Genomic DNA, 24,110 nt, shown 5'->3' with positions numbered 1-24,110 from the left:
TTTTGTATAAAAAAATCCAGCATATCCTTCTCCAAATTACATTACTTACTCTTTGGGCACGGAGTGTATTTTCAGAGAACTTACAAGTAAGTAAATTACTTGGTTTCAATGAAAATAAATTACAAACTTAGTCCTGAAGAAACTTATTATCTATGTAAAGTCTTTTTTTTGGTCACAAATGATATTAACAATGGAATAATACCAACACTGCAGACTTTTCATATAGGTTAAAATTAATTGGAATCTTGTGCATAGGCTATTTATGAAGAAATTAGGTTGTAGTTAAATTAAATCAGTTGTATCTAATTGTTATGATTATATAGGGTACAGACAAGCTTGGGTAACTTAATTGAGACCATTGTGACACCAGCGGTAACTGATTATCACCCATCCATTATGGCTAATTTGCATGCAGCACTGCTCTTGCTTATAATGAGTTAGCAGCATGAGGGAGACAAGACATATGTTGGGATCGTTTCCCACTGGGGGCACTATTGCATGATTGTATGCTTATTTATAAGGCAATGTCAAGAACTCTGCTTTCAGGAAGTGCTTGATAAAAGGGGACAGTATATGTGAATGTTGCACTGACTATCTTGGCTCTCTCATAAGAGCATAAGTTTTTCCATCATGTTTTCCAGCATGGCCTGCATGTTATACATCAATTAGAGCATGTTTTCCAATATGCATTACTTTAATTTATCGGCATTGAATTTCATTTGCCACTTTGTAGCCCAGTCACCCAGTTTTGTGAGATCCCTTTGTAACTTTTTGCAGTCTGCTTTGCACTTAACTATCTTGAGTAATTTTGCATCATCTGCAAATTTTGCCACCTCAGTGCTTAACCATTTTTCCAGATCATTTATGAATATGTTGAACAGCACTGATCCCAGTACAGATCCCTGTGGGACACCACTGTTTACCTCTCTCCATTCTGAAAACTGGCCATTTATTCCTACCCTCTCATCTTATGCTTGAACACCAGATAATGGATCAGGAGTTCTCACTGGTAGATGATTCGGCCTCAACTGTCACAACTCTTTTGAAGGTTCTGTGGCCCCATCCTAGCTTGGGCATCAGTGCTTGAAAAGCTTCCCATGGCACTGTTGCCTGGGCTTCACTGTACTAAGCTGTGACCCTGCTAGGAGGAACTGAGGAACAAGTGTTGGAGGAGTCCTTAAAGCACAGAGACACTGGGATTCATGCACTGGGCTCTCCTTGCCTCCTTCGCATAGTGGTAGACTCATTAATTAAACCCTCTAGCTCAACTGCAGATTGAGGAACAGATTAACCTGTACGCTTCAGCTGCTTTGCCTTGCTCTGGCAATGAAAGCAGCTATTAACTCTGTTTAACTGGCTGGTTTGCTCTGGTCACATTGCCCTACCTTGCTGTGCCAGTGATTCTTCCCTTAAGTTACTTTTTTTTAAATGATTTAACATTAATACTACATATCTTAAAATCATTGATGGTATCACGCATTAAAATCCTCTGTGGGTTTCTTATGGGTTTGTTTAATGTTCATGTATGACATTTTAAATATTTTTTTTTAAAATAAGAAAATTGCTAGACAAAAAACAACATTAAAATAGTTATGGCTGAGATTACATATCAATCATTTAAGAGTAAAAACTGTACAGTCATGGTGTAATTGTCCCAAAACTAGGCATTACATACTTAGGAAATCCAGAGCGAACGTTACACTTACAAGTAATCCAAACATTTAAAGGTGGTAAATGCATGTTTAGGCACCCAAGGAACTTTGTCTGCCTTGTAGTGATAATATGACATGAAAACAAACAAAAAAACTAACCTATCTTTAAAAATCAGTTTAATCTGAGACTGTGATGATTTGGGCAGTATATATACACTTCTTGAATTGTGTGTGAGTTTATTAATTCTCAGTATGTATTTCTGTCAAGCTGCAAACTCAATTTTGAATGCGCAACTTCTTTGCCTTCTCTGTTGTCCTCTTACCTCCATGTTGCGCTGGAACTCCAAAGGGCAGTGGTACAGGAGTAACATTATTGGGTCATTAAATCTAGATCAGGGGTGGGCAAACTTTTTTTCAGGGTGCAAAACTGTATGAAGGGCCAGGTAGGGAAGTCTGTGCCCCCCAAACAGCCTGGCCCCCGCCCCCTATTCACCCTCTCCCACTTCCCGGCCTCTGACTGCCCCCTCCTGGGATCCCACCCCCATCCAACCCCCCCTGCTTCCTGTACCTTGACTGCCCCGACCTATCCACACCCCCGCCCCCTGACAGGCCCCCCGGGACTCCCACGCCCTATCCAACCCGACCTTTTCCCCAAACACATACTGCCCCAAAACCTCTGCCCCATCCAACTGCTCCCTGTCCCCTGTCTGCCCCCTGGGACGCCCCTGCCCCTAACCACCACCCCTGTGCCCTGACTGCCCCCCGGGACCTGCTACCCAACCGACCCACCGCCATGTGTGCTGCCACCCCTCCCCCCCCCCCGGGCCACTCAGAGCAGCAGGAGCTTGCAGCCCTGCTGCCCACGCAGCAGCGTGGCTGCGGGGGAGGGGGAACAGCTGGGGAGGGGCCAGGGGCGAGCCTCCTGGGCCAGGAGCTCAGGGGCCGGGCAGGACAGTCTCCCGGGCTGTAGTTTGCCCACCTCTGATCTAGATGGTTCTCTATTCAAAGTGAAGCACTGTAGACCATAGACTGGCTCCTAACCAAGAGAATAGGCTATCAGAGGTTGTCTGGCAATAGTTACCTGGCAGGGGTCTGATCACATGGTGTGACTGATCAGGGAGTGACCTGACAACGGAGTTCAGAGATTACAAAAGAGAGGGGCTTGGAGCGATGAGAGGGAGAAGAATCTAGAGATCCTATGTTCTGGATGAAAGGCTACTCCTGGGGAAATTCTGTGCCACTATGTGCGTGCATAATTAATGAGCCACGCATATTTTTAATTTTTTGCACAAAAAAGCTTCTGCTGAAAAGTTACTATGGCAATAGAACACAGCAGCAGCTCCCAGCCAGCTAGGGAAGAGAAAGAGCATGCCTTCTTCACAGCGCCTGTCAGGCCAGGTCAGGAGACAGGGCCTATGGGGAGACAGACAGAGTGGGGGTCCTGGGGGGTCAGACGGGCTCATAAGGGCTAGTGCGGGAGGACAGACTGGGGCAGGGGCTGAATGGTACTGTAGGTACAGGACCACATGATGATGGGGAAGGGGGTGCAGAGCTACAGGGGGAAGGGGAGTGGCTGAGTGGGGACACACACACGGGGACAGGGGGAAGGGGTGGCTGAGTGGGGGCACAGAGACACATGGAAGTGGGGAGGGAGATGCAGGGCCACACAGGGACAGAGGGGTGGCTCAGTGGGGACACAGAGACACATGGGGATGAGGGAGGGGGTGCAGGGCTAAATGGGGATGGTGGGAGTGGTGTCTGAGTGGGGGTGGAGGGACACATATGCCTGACTGAATGGGAGATCTCGGCTAGGGGTCAGCCAGGGTCTGCATGGGGGAAGCTCCCTATCAGTCCCCACCCCGACCCCAAAAAAACCTGTTCCATACTTTTCCCACCCATACCTAACAATCCTCCAAGTTCACACTCAGGCTCCTTCCCAGCAATTATTTCCCTCTTCCTCAGCTCCTCCATTACCCCTGACTCCCCCCAGCCTTTGCAGTGCTTCTGGAGGGTGTGGGAAATATGGTTCTGTATTGTAGTTTAAATGAATTATTACTCAGAGTTCTGTATTAATGTGCCTAGTAAGGAATGTATTTGTCAAAAAACATTTTTCTGAATCTTTTTTGTTGTCTGTATTGTTACAGACATACTTGTTGACAGGTATTTTTAAATGAATGACCAAAAATAATTTAAATTGGTGTTTCTATATTGTGTTATTTTGACACACAAAATATGCAGAATTTGAAAATATTGTGCGCAGATTTTTTATTTTTTTGTTGCAGAATTCCCCCAGGAGTAAAAGTCATATGGAGCAGGGAGGGGAAGGATCCTGGATGGCTTTGGCCTATGCCCAAAGAACTCTCGAGTGATGAGGAAATTAGAGGCAGGGAAAATGGATATAGATGTTTATGTTGTTGAGATCTCCATGCTTTGTGTCTTAAGTAAAGAGTAATGGTATTTTAGAATTTTGTGCAAAGTCTGTCTATGTGTCTATTTGCTTTCACTGTTGCATATTGCTGAAGAGTGAAACTGCATACCAGAAGGCTCATGCCTTTGTTGGGATTCTGGGGGATGTGCAAGAGCTGCTGGGGAGGCTTGTGGGAGATGGTACTAGTTTCAGGGCCTAGACTATTGGACAGAAGTATTCCCACTGCCAAGAAGATTATCAGATGTCAGGTTTGTACCTGGAGACCATGCCTAGAAGCCCAAAGCCAGGGACAGTGCTTAAATTCTGCCCAGACCCAGCATTCTACAGGCACATGGGATTAATTAAGCATTTGGATTCCCTCACAGTAATCTGCTGAGTGTTCAATAGGGGGAGGTCAACCAGATCTGTTTCGGGGACCACAAACTCTAAAATGCCTTAATCATAATTGAATGGTTATTGCATGATGTCACTGTAGCTTTGAGGCAGGAAATCTATAGGTAACAGTGAAGCAACTATTATCAAATGAAAACCTTTAGGTTGTAAAGTTTTCATAATTCTACTTTTGATGGTATAGTTAGGTAATTTGGCATTCAGTTAATAAGACAAAATAATGCTTCCTCTGTTGGTCTAAGTTTTTTCTTTTTTAGCAATGTTCCATCAATCTGGAGCCCAGTGCATGCACTGGCCTGGCACCTTGGGGAAGACTTCAGGAAAGACTCAGCTTCCTGGGCAACAGCCAAGTGCCTGGAATGGGACAGGAGGGAGGAGACACTTCCTGACTTCCTGGAAGAAATTATGGATTGCCCCTGCACCTTGGCACAAGCCAGAGCTGACACTGGCAGGTTCCATGTAAGTTAGTACTGTCTAATGTGGAGCCAGATGGGCTAATATATTTTATTAGGTAGACCTAGAGGTTTAGGAACCTTTATAGAAATATTTTTTTTGCAGTGACTATCCAATCCCAGTTTCCCCCTTCATGCTCTTTGTGCTACGTGGCTCTCTCTCCCCTGCCCTACCACTCTGCACAGGCTCCTAGTCTCCAATCAGTCTCCTCCCCGTCCCATTTCTACCCTCACACCAGCTCCTTTTTAAATATCTCTTCTCCCCTCTCCCCCCTGACTGGTTCCTAGTCCCTGTCTCCTTGTCCTGCTAGTCCCAGGCTCCCCTCTCCTTCTAGCCCTTGGTCACTGTCTCCTTGATTAACAAGTCCCAGTGTTCCATCCTCAGATCCAGTCTCACTAGACTCCTTGTCCCAATCTACTCCTTTCCCTCCCATTGGTATGGATTTTGTTCCCTCTGCATTTGAATCAGATAGCTTCCTCCTCCATGCTGCCTGGGTGCCAAGGGTGGGGGGAGGGGCACTGAGAGCATAAGGTCCTTGTTCTCACTGGCCCCACCTCAACCCAGAGCAGCTGGCAGCAGCAATTACGGAGTGAGTCTTTCTGAACCCCTGTAGCCCTATACTGGCGCATGCTCAGTCACCTGTAGAGTTGTTATACACGTAGTTCGGTCACACACTGGAGATATGAGGGGATTGAGCACTGAGAGCCAAGAGGCTGGAGATTGTAAAATGGAATCTGGAGATTTTAGCTGGTAATATAGAAGTCTCTACTGAGTAGTGTGAACTGTTTTATTGCAAAGGCATATAACTTGGCCACATTTGGGCAGCTTTTCATGGGGATAGCAAAAGGTAGATCTCTGACACCAAAGCCTCTCCCTACCAGATTTCTAGTTTCTCCGCCAAGGCATGTGGGGGCGCTAGAGCATTTAAAATAAAAGGTCTCAAACATTTTTAATGAGGGCAAAACAACGTATTTCCCCCAGCCTCATTCTCAGAAATGGCTGAACCCAAATGGCTGAAATTATAAAAACAATATCAGCATATGCCAAACACATAGCATGGAAATTTTCATCCCAAACAGTTAGTTTCTCAAAGTTATAAGCAACTGAAAACAAGGTCTTATAATGGGTAGTGTTGGGCAACCAACCATAAGAGGCTCCAACCAGCCCCTCTTACAATAAAAACACACGTGGCCTGTAAAGATTTATTTTATGCCCTTTTTTGTTTTATTATGGTTAAAGAAGGCCTGAAAGATTTTGTTTAAAAATATTGTTTCAGTATTGCTAACTCTTGAGATTTTTATCTTGATTGATGGGATTTCAGAGGGTGCTGGTGATCCTCTCATGCAGTTCAGTGCTGCCAGAATCTCTCCCTTCTGCTTGCTGCTCTCACAGGAGGGGGGCAAAGAGCCCAGCAGCTCATCACAACTCTGCACTCTCCTCCCACACCCCTCCTGTAAGTAACAGACAGGATGGCGCCCCTACTGCTGCTGCTCCTCCTGCCTTGAGTACCTAGCCTGGGCAGAGACAGAGGAGAATGAAGAGCTCCTGAAGCTGACACCTGAAGCAGTCTGGGAAGGTGAAGAGGGGACCCTGCTGCAGACCCCCAAAGCTTGAGGGGCGGGGGGTGAAGAACCCCAGGAGGAGAAGAGGAGAGGCTGTGGGTGCAGAACTGATGGGAGTTGGAGGAGTTGAATTGATTGGAGGGTTGAAGTTATGGGAGCCAGGGCTGGGTTTGGATAGAAGGGGTGGTGCAGGGACTAGAGGATAAGATTAGTTGCTGGACACAGGACAGGCAGATTTTGGAGTGAGAGCTCTTGCAGCAGGGAGGCAAAATCACCGTACCCAATAAATTTGGGAGAGTGAGCAACACTATTTGTTTCATACACACACTGGTGTTAGATAGGGGGAGTTCAAAACTCAAAAAGACAGACTGAAAAAACACTATCTTGTAAAAAATAAATCTTATGATTCTGGGGTCCAACTCATGGTTTTTGGTCTCTTGAAGTTGGCAGCATTGTTTCAGTTTGGTGAATATCTCAGACTCTATTGTGAACTTTCACACCTAAATTGAAAATGTGATGTTGAATCCAGTGGAAAAAAAAACAATTTGTTTTTAAAAAACCTTCGCTTCTCACTTTCTGAACCTTTTGTTCTCTTGTGATACCATAATTTTACTAATTCTTTAGTTGCTTTAGTCTTCCAGAGTATACAAGATCTGAATTACTAATGAAAAACATGCCACACATATACACCTAGCTAACAAAAGGTTTCAGATCTTCTCTGTAAATCATAAAACAACCAAAAAAGGGCACGACCATTCTTTTTGGTCAGAGCATTCTTAAGCACATACAACTGTAAAAATTTAACTGCCTCAAATTATGTCCTTATGGGTGCTCCAGTTCAGGTATGCACGTGCCCCATGCACCTTTGATCACAGATTTTTTGGTAGCAGTGCCTGTTCAGCCCATGCATGCGCTTCGAACGTCCCCGTACCGAGGCTATATAGAACAGCATGGGTGAATCTGCCTCAGTTCCTTCTCAGCTGGGCCGTGTCCGGGGCCAGGCCGTGTCCAGGGCCAGGGGGGTTTCCCTGAGCACCTGTGTGGTGCTAAGAAGGGTGCCACGCGGCCACGCAGCTTACAGGGAACTTAGCTCTCCAACCTTAAATAGGATTTACATATGGCAGGAACCCTCGGTTTCCCAGTTTGATCCCCACCCCTACTAGTGGAAAAATACCAGTAGTCCAAGATGGAGTCCAGTACCAGGTGCCATGATCACATGACCCTGCAGTGTTAAAGCAGCAATAAGTCCTCAGGAAGACTTCCCAGGAAGGTGGGAGATTAGCATCTTCAGAGTCCTCTTAAAAAGAAATGAAGTACTTGTGGAACCTTAGAGACTAACAAATTTATTTGAGCATAAGCTTTCGTGAGCTACAGCTCACTTCATCAGATGCATGTCCTATTGTTCTCCCTAATGGCCCATTGACTAATCAGCCAGACTGATTGCATTTTGCCTGGTGGGCATTCCCCAGGTGCAAACCCACTTGTAATTGTTACATAGTCAATAATCCTAACTTTAGATACATAAATGATACATCCATAGAAATAGGATAATCATATTAAGTAAATCATAGTCTTTCCAATGATATCTCACATGACCCATCTTGCATAAACTACATCTTAGTTATGCCAAAATCAAATTACAACAATATTTCTAGGAAGAATATGGGGCGTAGTGTTACAGTTGATCTTTGGGTGTATTATCTCATTATGAATCTGCCAACATCCAGCCTCCTTCTAGAGTGTTAGCCCAGTCTGCAAGGTCTCAGTCTATCTCTCTGGCAATATTCAAGGATTTCCAAATGATGAAATTTGCAGAGCTGCAACCTGGACTTCAACACACATTTTCTCCAAAGTATGGTTTGGTTCTTTGAGATGTGTCCCTTGAGTGCTCCACTACCTGCACTTCTCCACTTTGGAGTTTCCTCTCATGAAATTTTGTGGTAGAGAAGCAACTTAGGGTGGTTTGCCTGTGTAGCTCTATATATCCTCAGTGCAGGTATGAGGATGTTTGGACTACAACTGTGCGCCAGATGGGCACCGCTACTGAAAATCTCTGATCAAAGGTGCATGCACACCTGAAGTGGAGCACCCATAGGGAGAGACATCTCGAAGAACTCAAATTAGGAGAATAACTGCTCCTTCTGGCTCTTGCAAATTACTTAATTTGAAATACTGGTTTTGAAATAATACTATGCTTGAGTGTGTGCAGACACCAATATATGAAATTGTGACTGAGTAAAGTGTCATCTTTTGGAAGGAGGGGGTGGTTGAAAACTTGTAAGATACTCTTTCACATTTTTGTCTGCTTGTTATTTAAACACTATTTATCCTAGATGTTTGAAGCTTTAGGAGAAATTTCTCCTCTTAGCCTAAACTGATCACACAAAAATCATGTTAATGGCTTGTTCTAATGAAAAGTTAGCCTTAACTATGGAGTTGTGACCAGCACATCCCAAAAAGACATAGACAAAACAAAAAGGACAAAACAGGAATTCCAGCAAGTATGAACATTTGTCTCTTTCAGACTGATTATGGGTGTGACATTGAAAAAGGGAGTGCGTGCACTTACCATCCTGGAGCCGTGCACTGTGTAAGGGCCATTCAGGCCAGGTAAATGCCTGCTTTTTTATTAAGCATTCAAAGGAGCATTATCAGACAGTTTAGGTCCCCAAATTTGGCTTGCCTTTAATTTGTTATAATTCATTGTGAAAATTCTCTGGACTCTAAGGGTACATCTACATAATGAGTGGCAGCAAGTCTCAGAGCCGGGTCAACAGACTCGGGCTTGCACTACAGCGCTAAAAACTTCTCCCCAGCCCAACCCTGAATGTCTGTCTGCATGTCTATTTTTAGAGCGTAGCATGAGCCTGAGTTTGTTGACCCAGGCTCTGAGACTCACTGCCACTTGCTGTGTAGAGGTACACTAGGTTGTACGTTCTTTCCTTAAACAGGGATCTTTTGCCTCTCAGGTACATGCCCTAAGCAGTGAACTGTGGAGTTATTCTCACTATTTCTGGCCCAATTAATATTTAATTAGTTAAGTGGAATAGCTTCAACAAGAGAGTCAGAGGGACCTACATACTCCATACTCCAGTGGTTAGGGCAGTCACCTGACAGATGGGAGACGCCTTCTCATCCATTCTCACGCAGAGCGGGGGAATTGAACGGAGGTCTCCCACATCCTGGGTGAGTCCCCTTACTAGTGGGCCACTGTTTTGTGTGGGATTAGGTATGCTCAGAATAAGTTTACCAGATCACGTCCCGCAAGCAAGAATGGCACTCCCCTGCTCATCATCTCTATCTGTTTTGAAGGTTGTCCTGGGTCTTCGGCGTGAGATAGGCATTCGGGCACCTGCCTGAGACAGGAGTGTGCATACCCAGAGGAAGAAATCTAGCCACCTAGGGGACTTTTACGGCAGAAATTTAGGTGCCAAATGAGTTTAGGCAGCAGCTGAGCAGGGGTTTTGTGGATCACAATAGAACCTAAATCTGAGCTGTAGGTGTATAAATCCTGTTTCAGATTTGAGCCCCAGTGTTTCCTTAGTTGCAGTCTCTGTCCTTCAGATCTTATTTATATTCCAGTTGTGTGCAGTATTTTGATTTGTTCAGTCTTAGGTGATAGCACAACCATAGGGGGACTATACAGGTTGTCAGGACCTGAACTCTTTAGCATGCAATAGCCTCTTTCTCTGTCTCCCCTCGCTCCCCAACCCCAATTCACTTGTTGTCTATGCTGCTGAGATAGGCCTTTTTTATACCAGAAAATGGCACAAGTTTAACTACATTTATTTTAAACTCAATATAGTTAAACTAGTGTGAATCCCTAAAGTAGACCTAATTAAATCAATTTAAATTTTGCTTTTATCAGTTTAGTTTAATTCAGTAATTTACGGTATGTGGCCATTTAACTAGTTCAATTATAAATCAATTCTAGTTGATCAGTGCAACTTTCTAGTACAGACAAGCTCTTGGATGTAAAAATCCTTTCTTGTCTTATCCCAAATTAGTGACTCCATAATTTATCCTAACCTAAACTAACTTTCAGGGATGGAAAAATCTTAACTGGGCCCATCTAATGACCATAGACATTACAGAATGTCTTGTAATGTCAATAAACAAAAAAACACATGAGCTCCAAACTCATAAATATTTGTACTTCAAAGCTGAAATGGTGAATCTTCCTTCTCAATGCATTTCTCCAACCAGCCCCCAGTATGCATCGGGACAGCAGTGCTGCTATGACTCCACAGGTACCCAGATCCTCACACGAGACTCCATAGGGGGAAGTACACCTGATCGAGGCCATGACTGGGGTTCTCCACCTTTCAAAAAGCCTCCTAGGGTTCCTGGTTTTTCTCATTGGCTTTATGATGTCATCAGCTTTTATTACTGCTGTCTGTGGTCTGATAACTGTCAGTTCTACCTGAAGCACCGTCCCTCCAGTGACTGCAGGACTTACAAACCTCCTCGGGTTGGTAAGGGCTTCAGAGTTCCACTGCATAGTAAAGATGTTTTTTTGTTCGGATGCATAAAAGATATTTTCTCAGAATTCAGAGTAACAGCCGTGTTAGTCTGTATTCGCAAAAAGAAAAGGAGTACTTGTGGCACCTTAGAGACTAACCAGTTTATTTGAGCATAAGCTTTCGTGAGCTACAGCTCATTCATCGGATGCATCCGATGAAGTGAGCTGTAGCTCACGAAAGCTTATGCTCAAATAAATTGGTTAGTCTCTAAGGTGCCACAAGTACTCCTTTTCTTTTTGCGTATATTCTCAGAAGTTATGTCATGGATGGGAGTCCAATGTGCCAGTCTAAATTTGCCAACAACTGCCATGGTAAACAGTTTGGAAGAACTGTCGGGGGCAAGGATTGTACTTGCTCTACTCTGCTGCTCTAGGATCCTGAACTCTCAATTTCCTCATTAGCTCTTAGGAGCCTGGCTAATCATAAGGTTCAATTTATCTGAGGACTAGCTAATTGCCAAGGCTTTTAGCCATCAGTGGATGCTATGCCAGAAAGAACAGAGGGGCTGTTGCTTATGACAGTTCATGACAATGGCTAGACAGTTGGTATGCTGAGACTGCTACTATTTATACCAATAATAATCATCTCACTGTAATTTAGTCCTCCCTCCTCTCTCTCTCGCTCAGTTGTTTGTCTCCATCTCTTCCCTCCTGCCACATGCTAACCCGGCTACTGTCTTTTTATTACATCTGTGCAGTGACCAGCCCAATGGGGCTCTGATTGCTGGTTGGGGCTTCTATGCAACCACAATGAGTATGATATTGTTGTCAATAGGAATATAATTAATAACACTGTTAAAAATAAAAATAAAATTAGGAGGAATGGCTGGCATATCACCTGGCCTTGGTCCACCCTTATTCCACCAACCTGCCTTGCTCTCCCCTGCACTGTGAAATCCTGCCTTCTCCCTAATACACAGAAACAAGAGGGAGTTGGGATTGTTTTAGGGCAGGGAGAAACTACCAGAGACCAGTGCATAACTGGAGAAGGTTCACAGGTGACCCAGCTAAGAAGATGACATGGGGGAGCTGGTAATTCCAGGATTCCTGACTCTCCTACTACAATCAACATTCCCACTAGTGCCAGTTCTCCCTAGCCTTCTGTCTCTCCCTTCATTTCCTACTGTTGGCAGCTCCCCTCTGTCTCCAAATTCTCCCATGTTTCTTGGCTCATCTGGCTCTCCCAGGACTACCTGCTGTCCTGGGGCTGTTGGTGTTATTGGCTGACTTGGGTCTCCCAGTGCTGCAAGCTCTCCAGGTCAAATCTGTTTCACACAATCTCTTAGAGGTCAACAGATTGTTGTTCTCTGAATGTGGAGTATAATTCAGATATTTTCTCAATACATACCAAAGCCTTGTCTAACTGGCATATTTTAGGAACTCTCCCACTGTTGCTCTAGCACTGGTTCAGCAGCACCAATAGTGTTGCAGCACTAGCATAGATGTGCCACCAACATGTTTACTATTGTGTCATTGAGACATAATCTGGTCAGATCTAAATTGCACATCAGTAAAAATGCATGTGCCTAGTCTCTACTTGAAGTGACACAACTGGAGTGGCACCAGGGGTGATAGAATGAGTGATTTCCTAAGGAGTATGTTATGTCTTTATCAGACAGAGCCATACTAACAATGGTGAGGAGGTGCATGGTCAGAGTATCAGCGAATGGAAGCAGTGATGTGTCAAAAAATAGTTCTTGCTAGTCCTACAGTGCTGTCTGAGTTCTGGGCCGTGGCCCTACGCCATGCATTTACTCCCTTCTGGTGCTACCAGTGGCATTGGGAAACACTCCTTTTGTACTCCTTCCATATTTTCTTCTCTCTGTATGAATGCTGTCCCCCGGAAGCCTCACAAAAATTATCTAGTGAGCCATGGAGCACATAATTGTTGTGGTTTTTTCGTTTTTATTATTTAAACGTATGTGTGTAAAACAGCTTCTGCTTTTGGGGATCCTCACTTCCTCACATTCGATGGAGCTAACATCACATTCAAAGGACAAGGTGAATACACACTGCTGGAGTCCAATCTGACAACTTTAAGAGTACAAGGAAGGACACAACCTGCCAGACCTCTCAACAGTAAGTTGGAGAAAGAACAAGCAACAAAGACAAATCATCTTTTGGGTTTGATCGTTTGGTTTAGTTTTATCTTTGTTTGAAAGCCAGAACTCTTTCTATCCTCCCTCTTTCCCTTAACTCACTCCCATCTTACTCCCTTTCCATCATTCACTTTTTTCCCCCCCAAATCAAACTCAAGTGCTCCCTGCAAAACCTAAAACTATTTTGATAATCTAAATACAAGTATGTACATTAAAAACATGTTCCATTTTGTTTGGAACTAAAGAAATGTGGCTGATCATTTCTGAGCACTTTGCTTGAATATTATATCTCTTCCACTCTCGTTGGCCAGTTTGTCTTCTTAGATTGCTTGCTCTGGTGAGGGGCGGGGGGGGCACTATTTTTATGTAAGTCTGTAGAGCACTTAGAACATTCTGGGTGCTGTTGTAGTAGATTCTGATTGCTTAGACCTGGCTCACCCCCCAACCTTGTCAACCATTTATGTTTCTGAATAACTAATTTTCCATTTCTGCCGTGACATCCATGACATTATCCTGTGTTGCTGTATGCTTCACTCACAAGACTGGGTACATATAAGGGATGGGAATTACTATTCTTGTTGTTATCCCCTGGAGTTTGAGATTTCAGGAGTGAAAACAGGAAGGCCAAATCACACTTGGAGTTGCTGCTAACAAGAGATGTTAAGAGTAACAAGAAGGGTTTCCTCAGGTATGTTGGCAACAAGAAGAAAGCCAAGGAAAGTGTGGACCCCTTACTGAATGAGGAAGGCAACCTAGTGACAGAGGATGTGGAAAAAGTTAATATACTCAATGCTTTTTTTCATAGAATCATAGAATATCAGGGTTGGAAGGGACCTCAGGAGGTCATCTAGTCCAACCCCCTGCTCAAAGTAGAACCAATCCCCAACTAAATCATCCCAGCTAGGGCTTTGTCAAGCCTGACCTTAAAAACCTCAAAGGAAGGAGATTCCACCATCTCCCTCGGTAACGCATTCCAGTGCTTCACCACCCTCCTAGTGAAAAAGTTTTTCCTAATATCCAACCTAAACCTCCCTCACTGCAACTTGAGACCATTACTCCTTGTTCTGTCACTTTTTGCCTCTGTCTTCACAAACAAGGTCAGCTCCCAGACTCGTGCACTGGGCAGCACAGCATGGGGAGGAGGTGACCAGCCCTCTGTGGAGAAAGAAGTGATTCAGGACTATTTAGAAAAGCTGGATGAGCACAAGTCTATGGGACTGGATGCACTGCATCCGAGGGTGCTACAGGAGTTGGCAGATGGGATGGCAGAGCCATTGGCCATTATCTTTGAAAACTCATGTCGATCAGGGGACGTCCCAGAATACTGGAAAAAGGCTAATGTAGTGCCCATCTTTAAAAAAGGGAAGGAGGAGGATCCAGGCAACTACAGGCCAGTCAGCCTCACTTCAGTCCCTGGAAAAATCATGGAGCAGGTCCTCAGGGAATCAATTCTGAAGCACTTAGAGGAGAGGAAAGTGATCAGGAACAGTCAGCATGGATTCACCAAGGGCAAGTCATGCCTGACTAATCTAATTGCCTTCTATGACGAGATAACTGGCTCTGTGGATGAGGGGAAAGCAGTGGACGTGTTGTTCCTTGACTTTAGCAAAGCTTTTGACACGGTCTCCCACAGTATTCTTGCCAGCAAGTTAAAGTAGTATGGGCTGGATGAATGGACTATAAGGTGGATAGAAAGCTGGCTAGATCATCGGGCTCAAAGGGTAGTGATCAATGGCTCCATGTCTAGCAGCCGGTATCAAGTGGAGTGCCCCAAGGGTCGGTCCTCAGGCCGGTTTTGTTCAATATCTTCATAAATGATCTGGAGGATGTTGTGGATTGCACCCTCAGCAAGTTTGCAGACGACACTAAACTGGGAGGAGTGGTAGATATGTTGGAGGGTAGGGATAGGATACAGAGGGCCCTAGACAAATTAGAGGATTGGGCCAAAAGAAATCGGATGAGGTTCAACAAGGGGAGGAATAGCTCAGTGGTTTGAGCATTGGCCTGCTAAACCCAGGGTTGTGAGTTCAATCCTTGAGGGGGCCAGTTTGGGATCTGGGGCAAAAATTGGGGATTGGTTCTGCTTTGAGCAGGGGGTTGGACTAGATGGCCTCCTGAGGTCCCTTCCAACCCTGATATTCTATGATTCTAAGGACAAGTGCAGAGTCCTGTACTTAGGATGGAAGAATCCCATGCACAGCCAGTGTTTTCCCCAGGAATTGAACCTGGGGGCAGGTGTTCAAATTTACAGGGCGGGGAGTCAGGGCCAATGAGGGCTGAGACCATGAGGGTGAAGGTGGGCTGTATGGCACCATAGTAAAAACTGAAAAATGTTTCATGACCATTTTATTAGATTTTAAAATCATCACACAAATTAAAGTTGGCTACTCAAGCCTTCTATGAAGCACTACATCTACATCCTTCTTGTTTTTTTGTTATAATTTTGCAGAACTCTGTTAATGAACTTCTCGAATGCAATGTATTCTTTGGTGGCTTCTCATGTGTCCTGTACGTCCATTCCTTCAATTGATATGCTCATTAGTTCATTCACATGATCAGGCAGAAGGCAACTTCTTTCAAAACACAAAATTCTATTCAATGATGAAAAAGAACGCTCAACTCTACTGGGAGTAGCAAGAGATGAATTCCTACTTCTTTCAGCCCAGGAAACATAGCATAAAGATTGGCTCGAGCCACTAGTGATGATAAAAAAGAAGTTGAAGTCAAATCTTCATTCATTCATCGTATGATATTCCACTCTGTGTTCAAATTCTCTATTCTGTCCTGAGCACATGGCAGCCCCATTGCTGGTAGTCCCTCACTCCCACTCAACTGTCGGTGTTTTATAAGACAGGGATCTGTAAAAGCTACATAGAGGTTGAGTAGAATCTAGAAGTCGCTGTTGTAGATTTTTAAAAATCAAGTCTGTGTACTTTTTCAGTTGTCTTAAACACTTCTTGTCCTCTTCACTTAAGGATTCAATATAAGTGCCTTCATTAGTCAACTTCTGGACTGAAGTCTTTGCTTCTTCCAATACTTTTTCAATGGATAGCTCTCTGATTGAACCAAATGTAGCTTCTATTGCTGGACAAAGATCTACTACTGTTGTAGCAGATGCCTGGATGGCATTGTTTAGTGACCCAAGTGGTTTCAACAGTAGACTTACAAGAGAGAGAATGGCAATAGTCTTCTCTGAACGTAGTAGCAAAAGTAATCCACCAGCCTCATACTTAGTTCCATCCCATCTTGGTAGATACTTTCCAAAGCCAGTAATAATGGCTGGAGTAATTTTAAGACAACAGCCAAGGATCGCTCATGAGAAAGCCAGAGGGTTTTCCCAGGTTGGACTAATTTCAACTTCAGTCCCAGTATATCTTCTATATTTTCCAAGATATTCAAGATATTGGACCCTTGCTGAAAAAAGAATATAATGAAGACATTAAATTTATCGCTTTTTTAATGTCTTTTGAAGAGTCTGCAGCTCGTACTAGCGCTAGTTGGAGTAGATGGCCTCTGCAGTGTGTATAGGAGAGACTCGGGTTACACTTTTCTCTGAGCAAAGCTTTTGCTCCACCATGTCTTCCAGAGAAGTTTGTAGCTCCATCAAATGCACAAGCAGCCATCTGTTTGGGGTCCCAATGACAAGCATTTATCTCTTCTAAGATGTGGGTTTTCACAGATGCAGCCAATCTGTCTTCTATAACTTGAACATCTAGAAATGTATCTACTGGCCTACCACTGACATCAAGATAACATACACAGTGACTTAATACTTGATGACTATTTGCATTGGTGCATTCATCAGCCATGTATGCAAATTTTTTGAATGTGGTGAGAGAGTTCTTTACTTTTTCAACTGTTGAGTCTTTCACTGTTGCACCACATGCATCTAGCCAGGCAGTTGAGTTTCTTGCAAAAAGATAGTGAGCATTTGCTGGTCTTGTTCGGACCCAGTGTTCAACTTCAGGATGAACAAGTGACAATGCATTTAACATTGGCCTCCAGTTTTTAGTGTGTGGTATCTCTTGCTTAAATAGAAAGTATGATGCCACAGCCATGTTTGTTCGCATGAACTGTGTTGTCTCCACCATTCTTAACAGCCTCATTAACACTCACTGGTGGTGTCCTTGGTCAGTGGAGACTCAGAGTTCAGACGTGCTTTCACATGAGTTCATCTCTCAGGTGGGGGGCAAGAAGGCACCTTGCTCATTCCTCCGGTTGCTCACTATTCACTCTGGCTACTGTTGTTTGTTGTGTCACTGTTCACTCCATCGCTCTGTTGCCAATGGCCCTGCGCCGTCACCTTCTGCTGCCACCTGCCACTGTGACCTCTCTGAATTGGTCTCTTGAGGTTCCACCCAGCTCTCAGTGATTTTAGCTGAGCTCTCAGTGGGGGAACCTTGCTGCTACTGCAGACTGGGCTGTCTCTTCCACAGAAACACAGTCCCACAGCAGGTCTAAGCACTTAGACCTGATTATCAGTGATTTCAGCTGTAGTGATTACTTAACAAAACAAAGACTATCTATGGAGCCTAATCACCTCTGTCTTTAAACAGTGGAGAGGGACAGGTCTAATAGTACTTGTGACTCAGGCAGACCATCAAGCAAAACACCTGTCCTCACCCTCTCTCTCTATTTAGCTGTATGCCCTTTACTCATACAATAAGAATAACAACATTTCATTACACCTCCCCGCACCTGCATTCAAGTGATTTGTAACCCAACCCCAGCCAAAATCTATCACCTGGGCAACACAGCTCTGTTTGCTGGATACCTAGGTAGATTAGGTGTGAATGTAAATACAATCTGGTCCTGAAGCCTTTCCCCACAGCCCCTAGCTCATCACTAGCTGTCAGGGAGAGCTCATTTAGACTTTGCTTATAAATCATAATTTTAAATTATTAGGTTGGCCAACATCATTGAAATGAATGCACTGACATGGTCATAAACACAACAGCTGTATAAGGAAGCTAGTCTTTGTTCATACTTTTCAAATCTATTATACTTTTTCAGATACACATATTTTATCATACACTGTATATGCTTTTAAAGTGTGTATTAATGTTTCAATTTCAATTTCAATTCAGATTTCCAAACAATCACTAAATTGGCAACACTGCATGTAACTAGTTCACAAAACTGGGGCTGGGGGTGTTGGAGAAATTGGGGGGGGGGGAAGCACCCCCATGGGAGGGTGTAGGGAAATCCCTGTGCACCGCTACAGACTAGGGACTGAATAGCTAGGCAGCAGTTCTGCAGAAAAGGACCTAGGGGTTACAGTGGATGAGAAGCTGGATATGAGTCAACAGTGTGCCCTTGATGCCAAGAAGGCTAACGGCATTGTGGGCTGTATAAGTAGGGATGTTGCCAGCAGATCGAGGGACGTGATCATTCCCCCCTATTCGACATTGGTGAGGCCTCATCTGGAGTACTGTGTCCAGTTTTGGGCCCCACATTACAAGAAGCATGTGGAAAAATTGGAAAATGTCCAGCGGAGGGCAACAAAAATGATTAGGGGACTGGAACACATGACTTATGAGGAGAGGCTGAGGGAACTGGGATTGTTTAGTCTGCGGAAGAGAAGAATGAGGGGGGATTTGATAGCTGCTTTCAACTACCTGAAAGGGGGTTCCAAAGAGGATGGATCTAGGCTGTTCTCAGTGGTAGCAGATGACAGAACAAGGAGTAATGGTCTCGAGTTGCAGTGGGGGAGGTTTAGGTTGGATGTTAGGAAAAACTTTTTCACTAGGAGGGTGGTGAAGCACTGGAATGGGTTACCTAGGGAGGTGGTGGAATCTTCTTCCTTAGAGGTTTTCAAGGTCAGGCTTGACAAAGCCCTGGCTGGGATGATTTAGTTGGGGATTGGTCTTGCTTTGAGCAGGGGATTGAACTAGATGACCTCCTGAGGTCCCTTCCTTCTATGATTCTATGATTGGAGTGAGGGATTTTTGAATTTCCTGACCTTTGAGTGCTTAGTATTGCAATCTCAACATGACATTAATAGGTAAGAAGGGAGAGGTTTGTGTCTTTATATATAATCTGTACACTTTACAATCCACCCCAAAGAACCATTATTCATATTTATCCTATGTAAAATATGACCGTAAAAATCATAAAATTAACATATACTTGGGGCAGTGTTTTTAATCGGACTTTTTTTTTGTTTGGAAGAAACTCTGGCTAAAGTGACAGGCTTGTCTTCAGTTGCCATACAGGAGAATAATTCTGATGTGATTGAGGTACGCAACTCAGAGCACTCTGGGATGTTGGAGGTCCTGTTGAACAAGGAGGTGCTTAGTTTCTCTGAGCAAAGCTGGATGGATTTGAAAGGTTAGACATTGATATCAACCTTGAAAAGGGTGGGTTATAGTGTTTCTGCTCCAATCACACTTTGTATTCCTACAAGGCCCCTGTGTAGTTAAACATCAGCCCAGATGTTTGTTTGCTCCAGCCCCTGCCTTCGTTTCCAGGTTGAATGGTCAATCTGGGAGTGATTCTAGAGATGACATGAGGGGCAAAATAGCTGACAGGCAGGGTCCTAGCAGCTATGCTGGGACACTATCATAGGTAATAGAATTATCTTCCTTAACCTGCATTTCCTTAGCCTAACTGGCACAAGAAGATGGCAAGAGAGGCCTGGGTCTGAGCAGAAGCGCAGGCACCAGGGTTAAGAATCCCTCCAAAGAAAGTTCTGAGGATTGAGTCGGTACAGCAGCACTTTGTGTAAATTATCCGTTATGGTTGAGATTTTCAGAGGAGCGTAAGGGATTTAGGTGTCCAAATCCTATTGAAATCAGAGTTGGGTGCCTATTTCCTTTGGGTTTCTTTGCAAATCCCAGCCTGTATTTCTGTGGTGCCTCTTCACAGCAGTGGCAGTGACTCCCTCTGCATTATGGGTGGCACTTGGTTAGAGTGGCCCAAGGGAAAGGGAAGGAGCTGGTGAAGGGAGAAGCTGATGCATATTATGCTTCTCCATTAAGATGCTGTGGTCTAGATTGTGGTAATTAGCCACTGGCCCACACTGGAATTAATGCCACCCCACTCCAGGGTGTGTAATGGCAGAGTAATTCCTCAGGAGGCACATCCCTTCCCTGAGCTCCCTGAAATGCAGGGAAGAATGCACATGGTTGCACTATCCAAAAGGATGATGTAGTTCCCCTGCTAATGGAGATGTGGATGAGGCCATAGCCCAACTCCTCCCCTCCCTCGTCATTATTTCAGGTGATTTGTGTCTCCAGGGATATGTGGAGAAACAGATGGTGACTTTCCCTAGCCCCTGTGTCAGGGTTAAGTGGAATAAAAGCTCCTTACTCCCCTTCACTCCCTTCCTTTGCCTGCTAGGTCAGGGTCAATTTAGCCTATGAAAATATAATGGCTATCTAACTTTTTTTCTCTCTCACATGGATTCTCACAACATGCCACATGGTAACATTCAATTGTTCCTCTTCAAAAATAGAGCATGAAAATGTGCGCTGAATGCATTTATGTTACTGCAGTATGACTGGTATTATGATCACTTGATTCTCTATGAAAGCTGTTAATAGCAGTCTAAATATGAGTGGAAGTTTAATGGGAAACTTGCAGTTTTCCCTCAGTCGGGGAACATTTATGTGGCCAGTATATTGTGAAGTATGAGTCATATATAATCACATGTTTTCTCTCTTTGTTATAGGCCTCTTTCTCTATTCCACAGCTGATCAGAACATCACAGTGATGTTCTCTTCTGGGGCTGGTATGGAACTAAGAGGAAGGGGAGGATTTCTGAGCCTGACAGTCCTGTTGCCAGTGGAGTTTCACAATCACACACAGGGTCTCTTGGGGGTAATGAATGATAATCCAAGGGATGAGTATACCTTCAAAAATGGGACAACCATGTCATCTGATGCCAGCCCTCAGCAGTTGTTTGAGTTTGGAGCTGACTGTAAGTAATTTCCTGGCCCATTACTCCATTCTCAGGTTTACATGAAGTAGCTTCAGAAAATCAAAACCATTTATTATTTGCAGCATAGAAAATTAAGCCATCTTCAAAGAGAACAAATCTGTTTTGAGCAGCCTGTAGTAAAGAGGTAGGGCCTCCTGTACTCCAGTGGGTGGAGCTCACAGTCACATATGTCGGGCCCAGAGCCAGGAAGGTAAGGCCTCCTACATTGTCTTTATCACAGAATGGAGCTTGTAATGCATTTTTGATATCTTAGCTTTTTGTTGGGTGTCCAACTGGAGCTAGCATGAAGTGACTGAAAAGTCACAATAGTGCTGTGATCCCCAGGATATAAGTGTTGTTTCTATTCAGATATATCATCTTCTGACAGAGTTTTAGCAAGCATGGACATTTGTGCTAACTGCCAAACTCCTGGACAGAAAACGGGCAGTTTATGCTAGGTAAGAAAGTAAGAGAAGGGCTGTTTTCATCTAACTCAAATAATCTGCCAGGTACCTCCAACATGCAAAATTAGGCTGCTCTAAATTTCTCTAATGATTGATCTGGGGCAAAACAGTGGTGTACACCCCCGCGCCCTTTGCCATCCATCAATTTCTGTATCAAGCACAGCTCAGCCAGATTCCAGCACTGAACCCATAGTGAACAGTCCCTCCTCAACAGGCTTCCAATATAAAATGCAAAAATTAAGATTATGACTCCAAGGAAGGTTTTTGTTTGTTTATAATGTTTGGGTTGCTCTATCTAACATATTTTCAGGATATCATCATGGTGTCACCAGGTATCTAATAACCTGTGCAATAATTTCTCTGGGAAAATGGTGGGAACATCAACTCTTTAAAACTAGACTGACCCAAACACTAGTCTAGGTGCTATGGTAATACAAATAATTATAATAGTAAATGTACAAAAGGGAATAATCCTGTATTGGAATGGAGAGGGACTAGATGGGACCTAACAGGTCCATGCCATCTCTAAATTTTTGATCTATGAAATTTGTAGCACAATATGGTGTTAGTCTGGGAAGGTGGGTAACAGTGTTTGCAGAAGCACGTCAAATGTACATGTGACTCTCTGGCTGATATAGCTTATAGGCTCAGACTCTCCACCAAGAACTAATTACTGAACATGAAAAGTTTTAAGCAATTATTCAGCTATTTTTTTAAAGTACAGATGATAGCGTTTTTGCCGCTCTCCAGTAGCTTGGCTACTGAAAAGATTTGCCTTAAACTTCCCTCAAAATATATTTTTTGGATCAATATCAAGCCTGGAAAATTTCAGCCCCAAAGAAGAATTTTTCCTAATGATAATGCACATAGAAAGTGTTGAAAGAAAGAGACTTGATAAACTTAACTACGGTGCCTGTTATCAGTGGATTAATATATTTACATAATGTAAAATGAAATAGAAGAACCACTTTTTAAAGCTCTGGCAGCAGTTCCATTATCAGTCTCGACCTTGCATATTTGAAACTGCATAGTGTTTAACTTATGCTGAGATAATACCTTTGGGGATAAGGGAATGCACTTTCCAAATTATATTGTATATGAACATATACATAGACATCTGTCTGTCTGTTTCCTCAGGGGCTGTCAAATATGAAACTTCCCTCTTTACTTATGACACCCAGTTCTTACTGAACAACTTCTTCTATGCGGAAAAGCACAACTCTGCCTTCATACCAGTGTTTTCTCCTTATGAAGACCCTGCTGACCTCCTGGTGAAGGAGATGACCCTGCTCTGTGATTCTGACCCTTTCTGCAGGTTTGATGTCCTGACAACCAGAAGCCTCAAGGTGGGAAATTCCACCAGAGTATCCCATCAGAATCACAAGTGGCTGGTGGAGAGTCTACAGCCAGGTGAGGCAGTGTTAATCAGGGCAGTGCATAGGAGTGAGAGCACTCCATTAGTGAACACCACAGCATTCTGTGCAGGGTTGCAGAATATTAATCTAGCATGATTACATATGAGCAACTACATATGAGTTTGAGGATTTAAGTATGGTGATGTTTTCACCAGGGGAAATCTCTATCAGTTGTACCAAGACCCTCTGTGCAATGAGTGAAAACCTGGACAGGTACAAAGTAAATTAATTTACAGCCTCTGAACTCTTCCACCACTTCCTCCATCATGAGCCCCACCTTCACTTGTCTGCCCTGAAGGAAAAAAGACCCCCTCCTTAGAAAAAAAAAATACCAGAAAACAATGCAATGTGTGTGATAGTTCTTGGGGTGCCCAGCACTGAGTCACTGTAACCTATTTGCCTCCATCAAGAGGGAGAATTGCTTGTGCTTAACTGGGTGTTAGCTCCTTGTGTGTTGACTACTCAAACAATCTCCTCTAGCCTATGCCATCCCTTACTTTGTTTTGCAGGTTAACCCCAGTCTCTGAGACACTTTGAAATGTCCCCCTGTGATATTCAGTCCTTTATAGACTGAACACTCACAGAATTACGAGGTCAGCTTTCTCCAGGAACAGTATATATACCAGCTTTGATGATTCGAATTAGGATTAGCTTCTCGTATAACACCACAGTACTGAGTTATCTTTATAGTGAAAATAATTGTAAGTTTTATTATCAAAAACATAAAGATCTAAGAGCTAGTGAGTAAGAATAATGGAAACAGGTTACATGTAAAACAAAATCATAACACTTTCTAGGGAATAAAACTTAATTTAGCAGGCAAACCTGTCTAAGGAAGTTTCTCTCACCCCAAATATATTTTGCAGCATTCCAACCAAGCCTGGTTGAGATCCCATTTTCATTAATATAAACACACAGTCTATTTCCTCAAGTGCAGGATAAAAGGATGTCTTTTTGCCTTCCTCTTTTATTTCCAAAAGTTCATTGTCTCCCCCAGAGACAGGGCAACCTTCTTTGGGTCAGCCTGTGGTGTCTTGACTTCCCATCCCCCTGTTGATTTTGCTTGTAAATGGGACTTCCATAGTGTCTGTTTACAGTAGTTAAATTACATTTTGATGGGGACACACACCTTATCTCTTGTTTGGAAGAAACCTGTTTTTCTCTTTGGTGACAGACATTTAAACATATTTTTCAAACATATACA

At 43.7% G+C, this 24,110-nt stretch overlaps 1 protein-coding gene across 5 annotated transcripts in view; it reads left to right on the top strand.

Annotated features, from left to right (window-relative positions):
* Window positions 1-24,110, top strand: part of SUSD2 (sushi domain containing 2) — an 86,425-nt gene that overhangs the window by 17,557 nt on the left and 44,758 nt on the right. For all 5 annotated transcript variants that reach the window (XM_074972294.1, XM_074972296.1, XM_074972295.1 and 2 more), the window contains 7 exons: window positions 4,728-4,929; window positions 9,010-9,095; window positions 10,692-10,960; window positions 12,943-13,086; window positions 19,278-19,436; window positions 20,779-21,027; window positions 22,629-22,901. In XM_074972294.1, coding sequence (XP_074828395.1) covers window positions 4,728-4,929; window positions 9,010-9,095; window positions 10,692-10,960; window positions 12,943-13,086; window positions 19,278-19,436; window positions 20,779-21,027; window positions 22,629-22,901 — 1,382 coding nt within the window. The remainder of the gene's footprint in view (window positions 1-4,727; window positions 4,930-9,009; window positions 9,096-10,691; window positions 10,961-12,942; window positions 13,087-19,277; window positions 19,437-20,778; window positions 21,028-22,628; window positions 22,902-24,110) is intronic.

Source organism: Natator depressus, chromosome 15, assembly GCF_965152275.1.
Source record: "Natator depressus isolate rNatDep1 chromosome 15, rNatDep2.hap1, whole genome shotgun sequence".
In the NCBI taxonomy this organism is placed as follows: domain Eukaryota; kingdom Metazoa; phylum Chordata; order Testudines; family Cheloniidae; genus Natator; species Natator depressus.
This window is presented reverse-complemented; position numbering and strand designations above follow the sequence as displayed.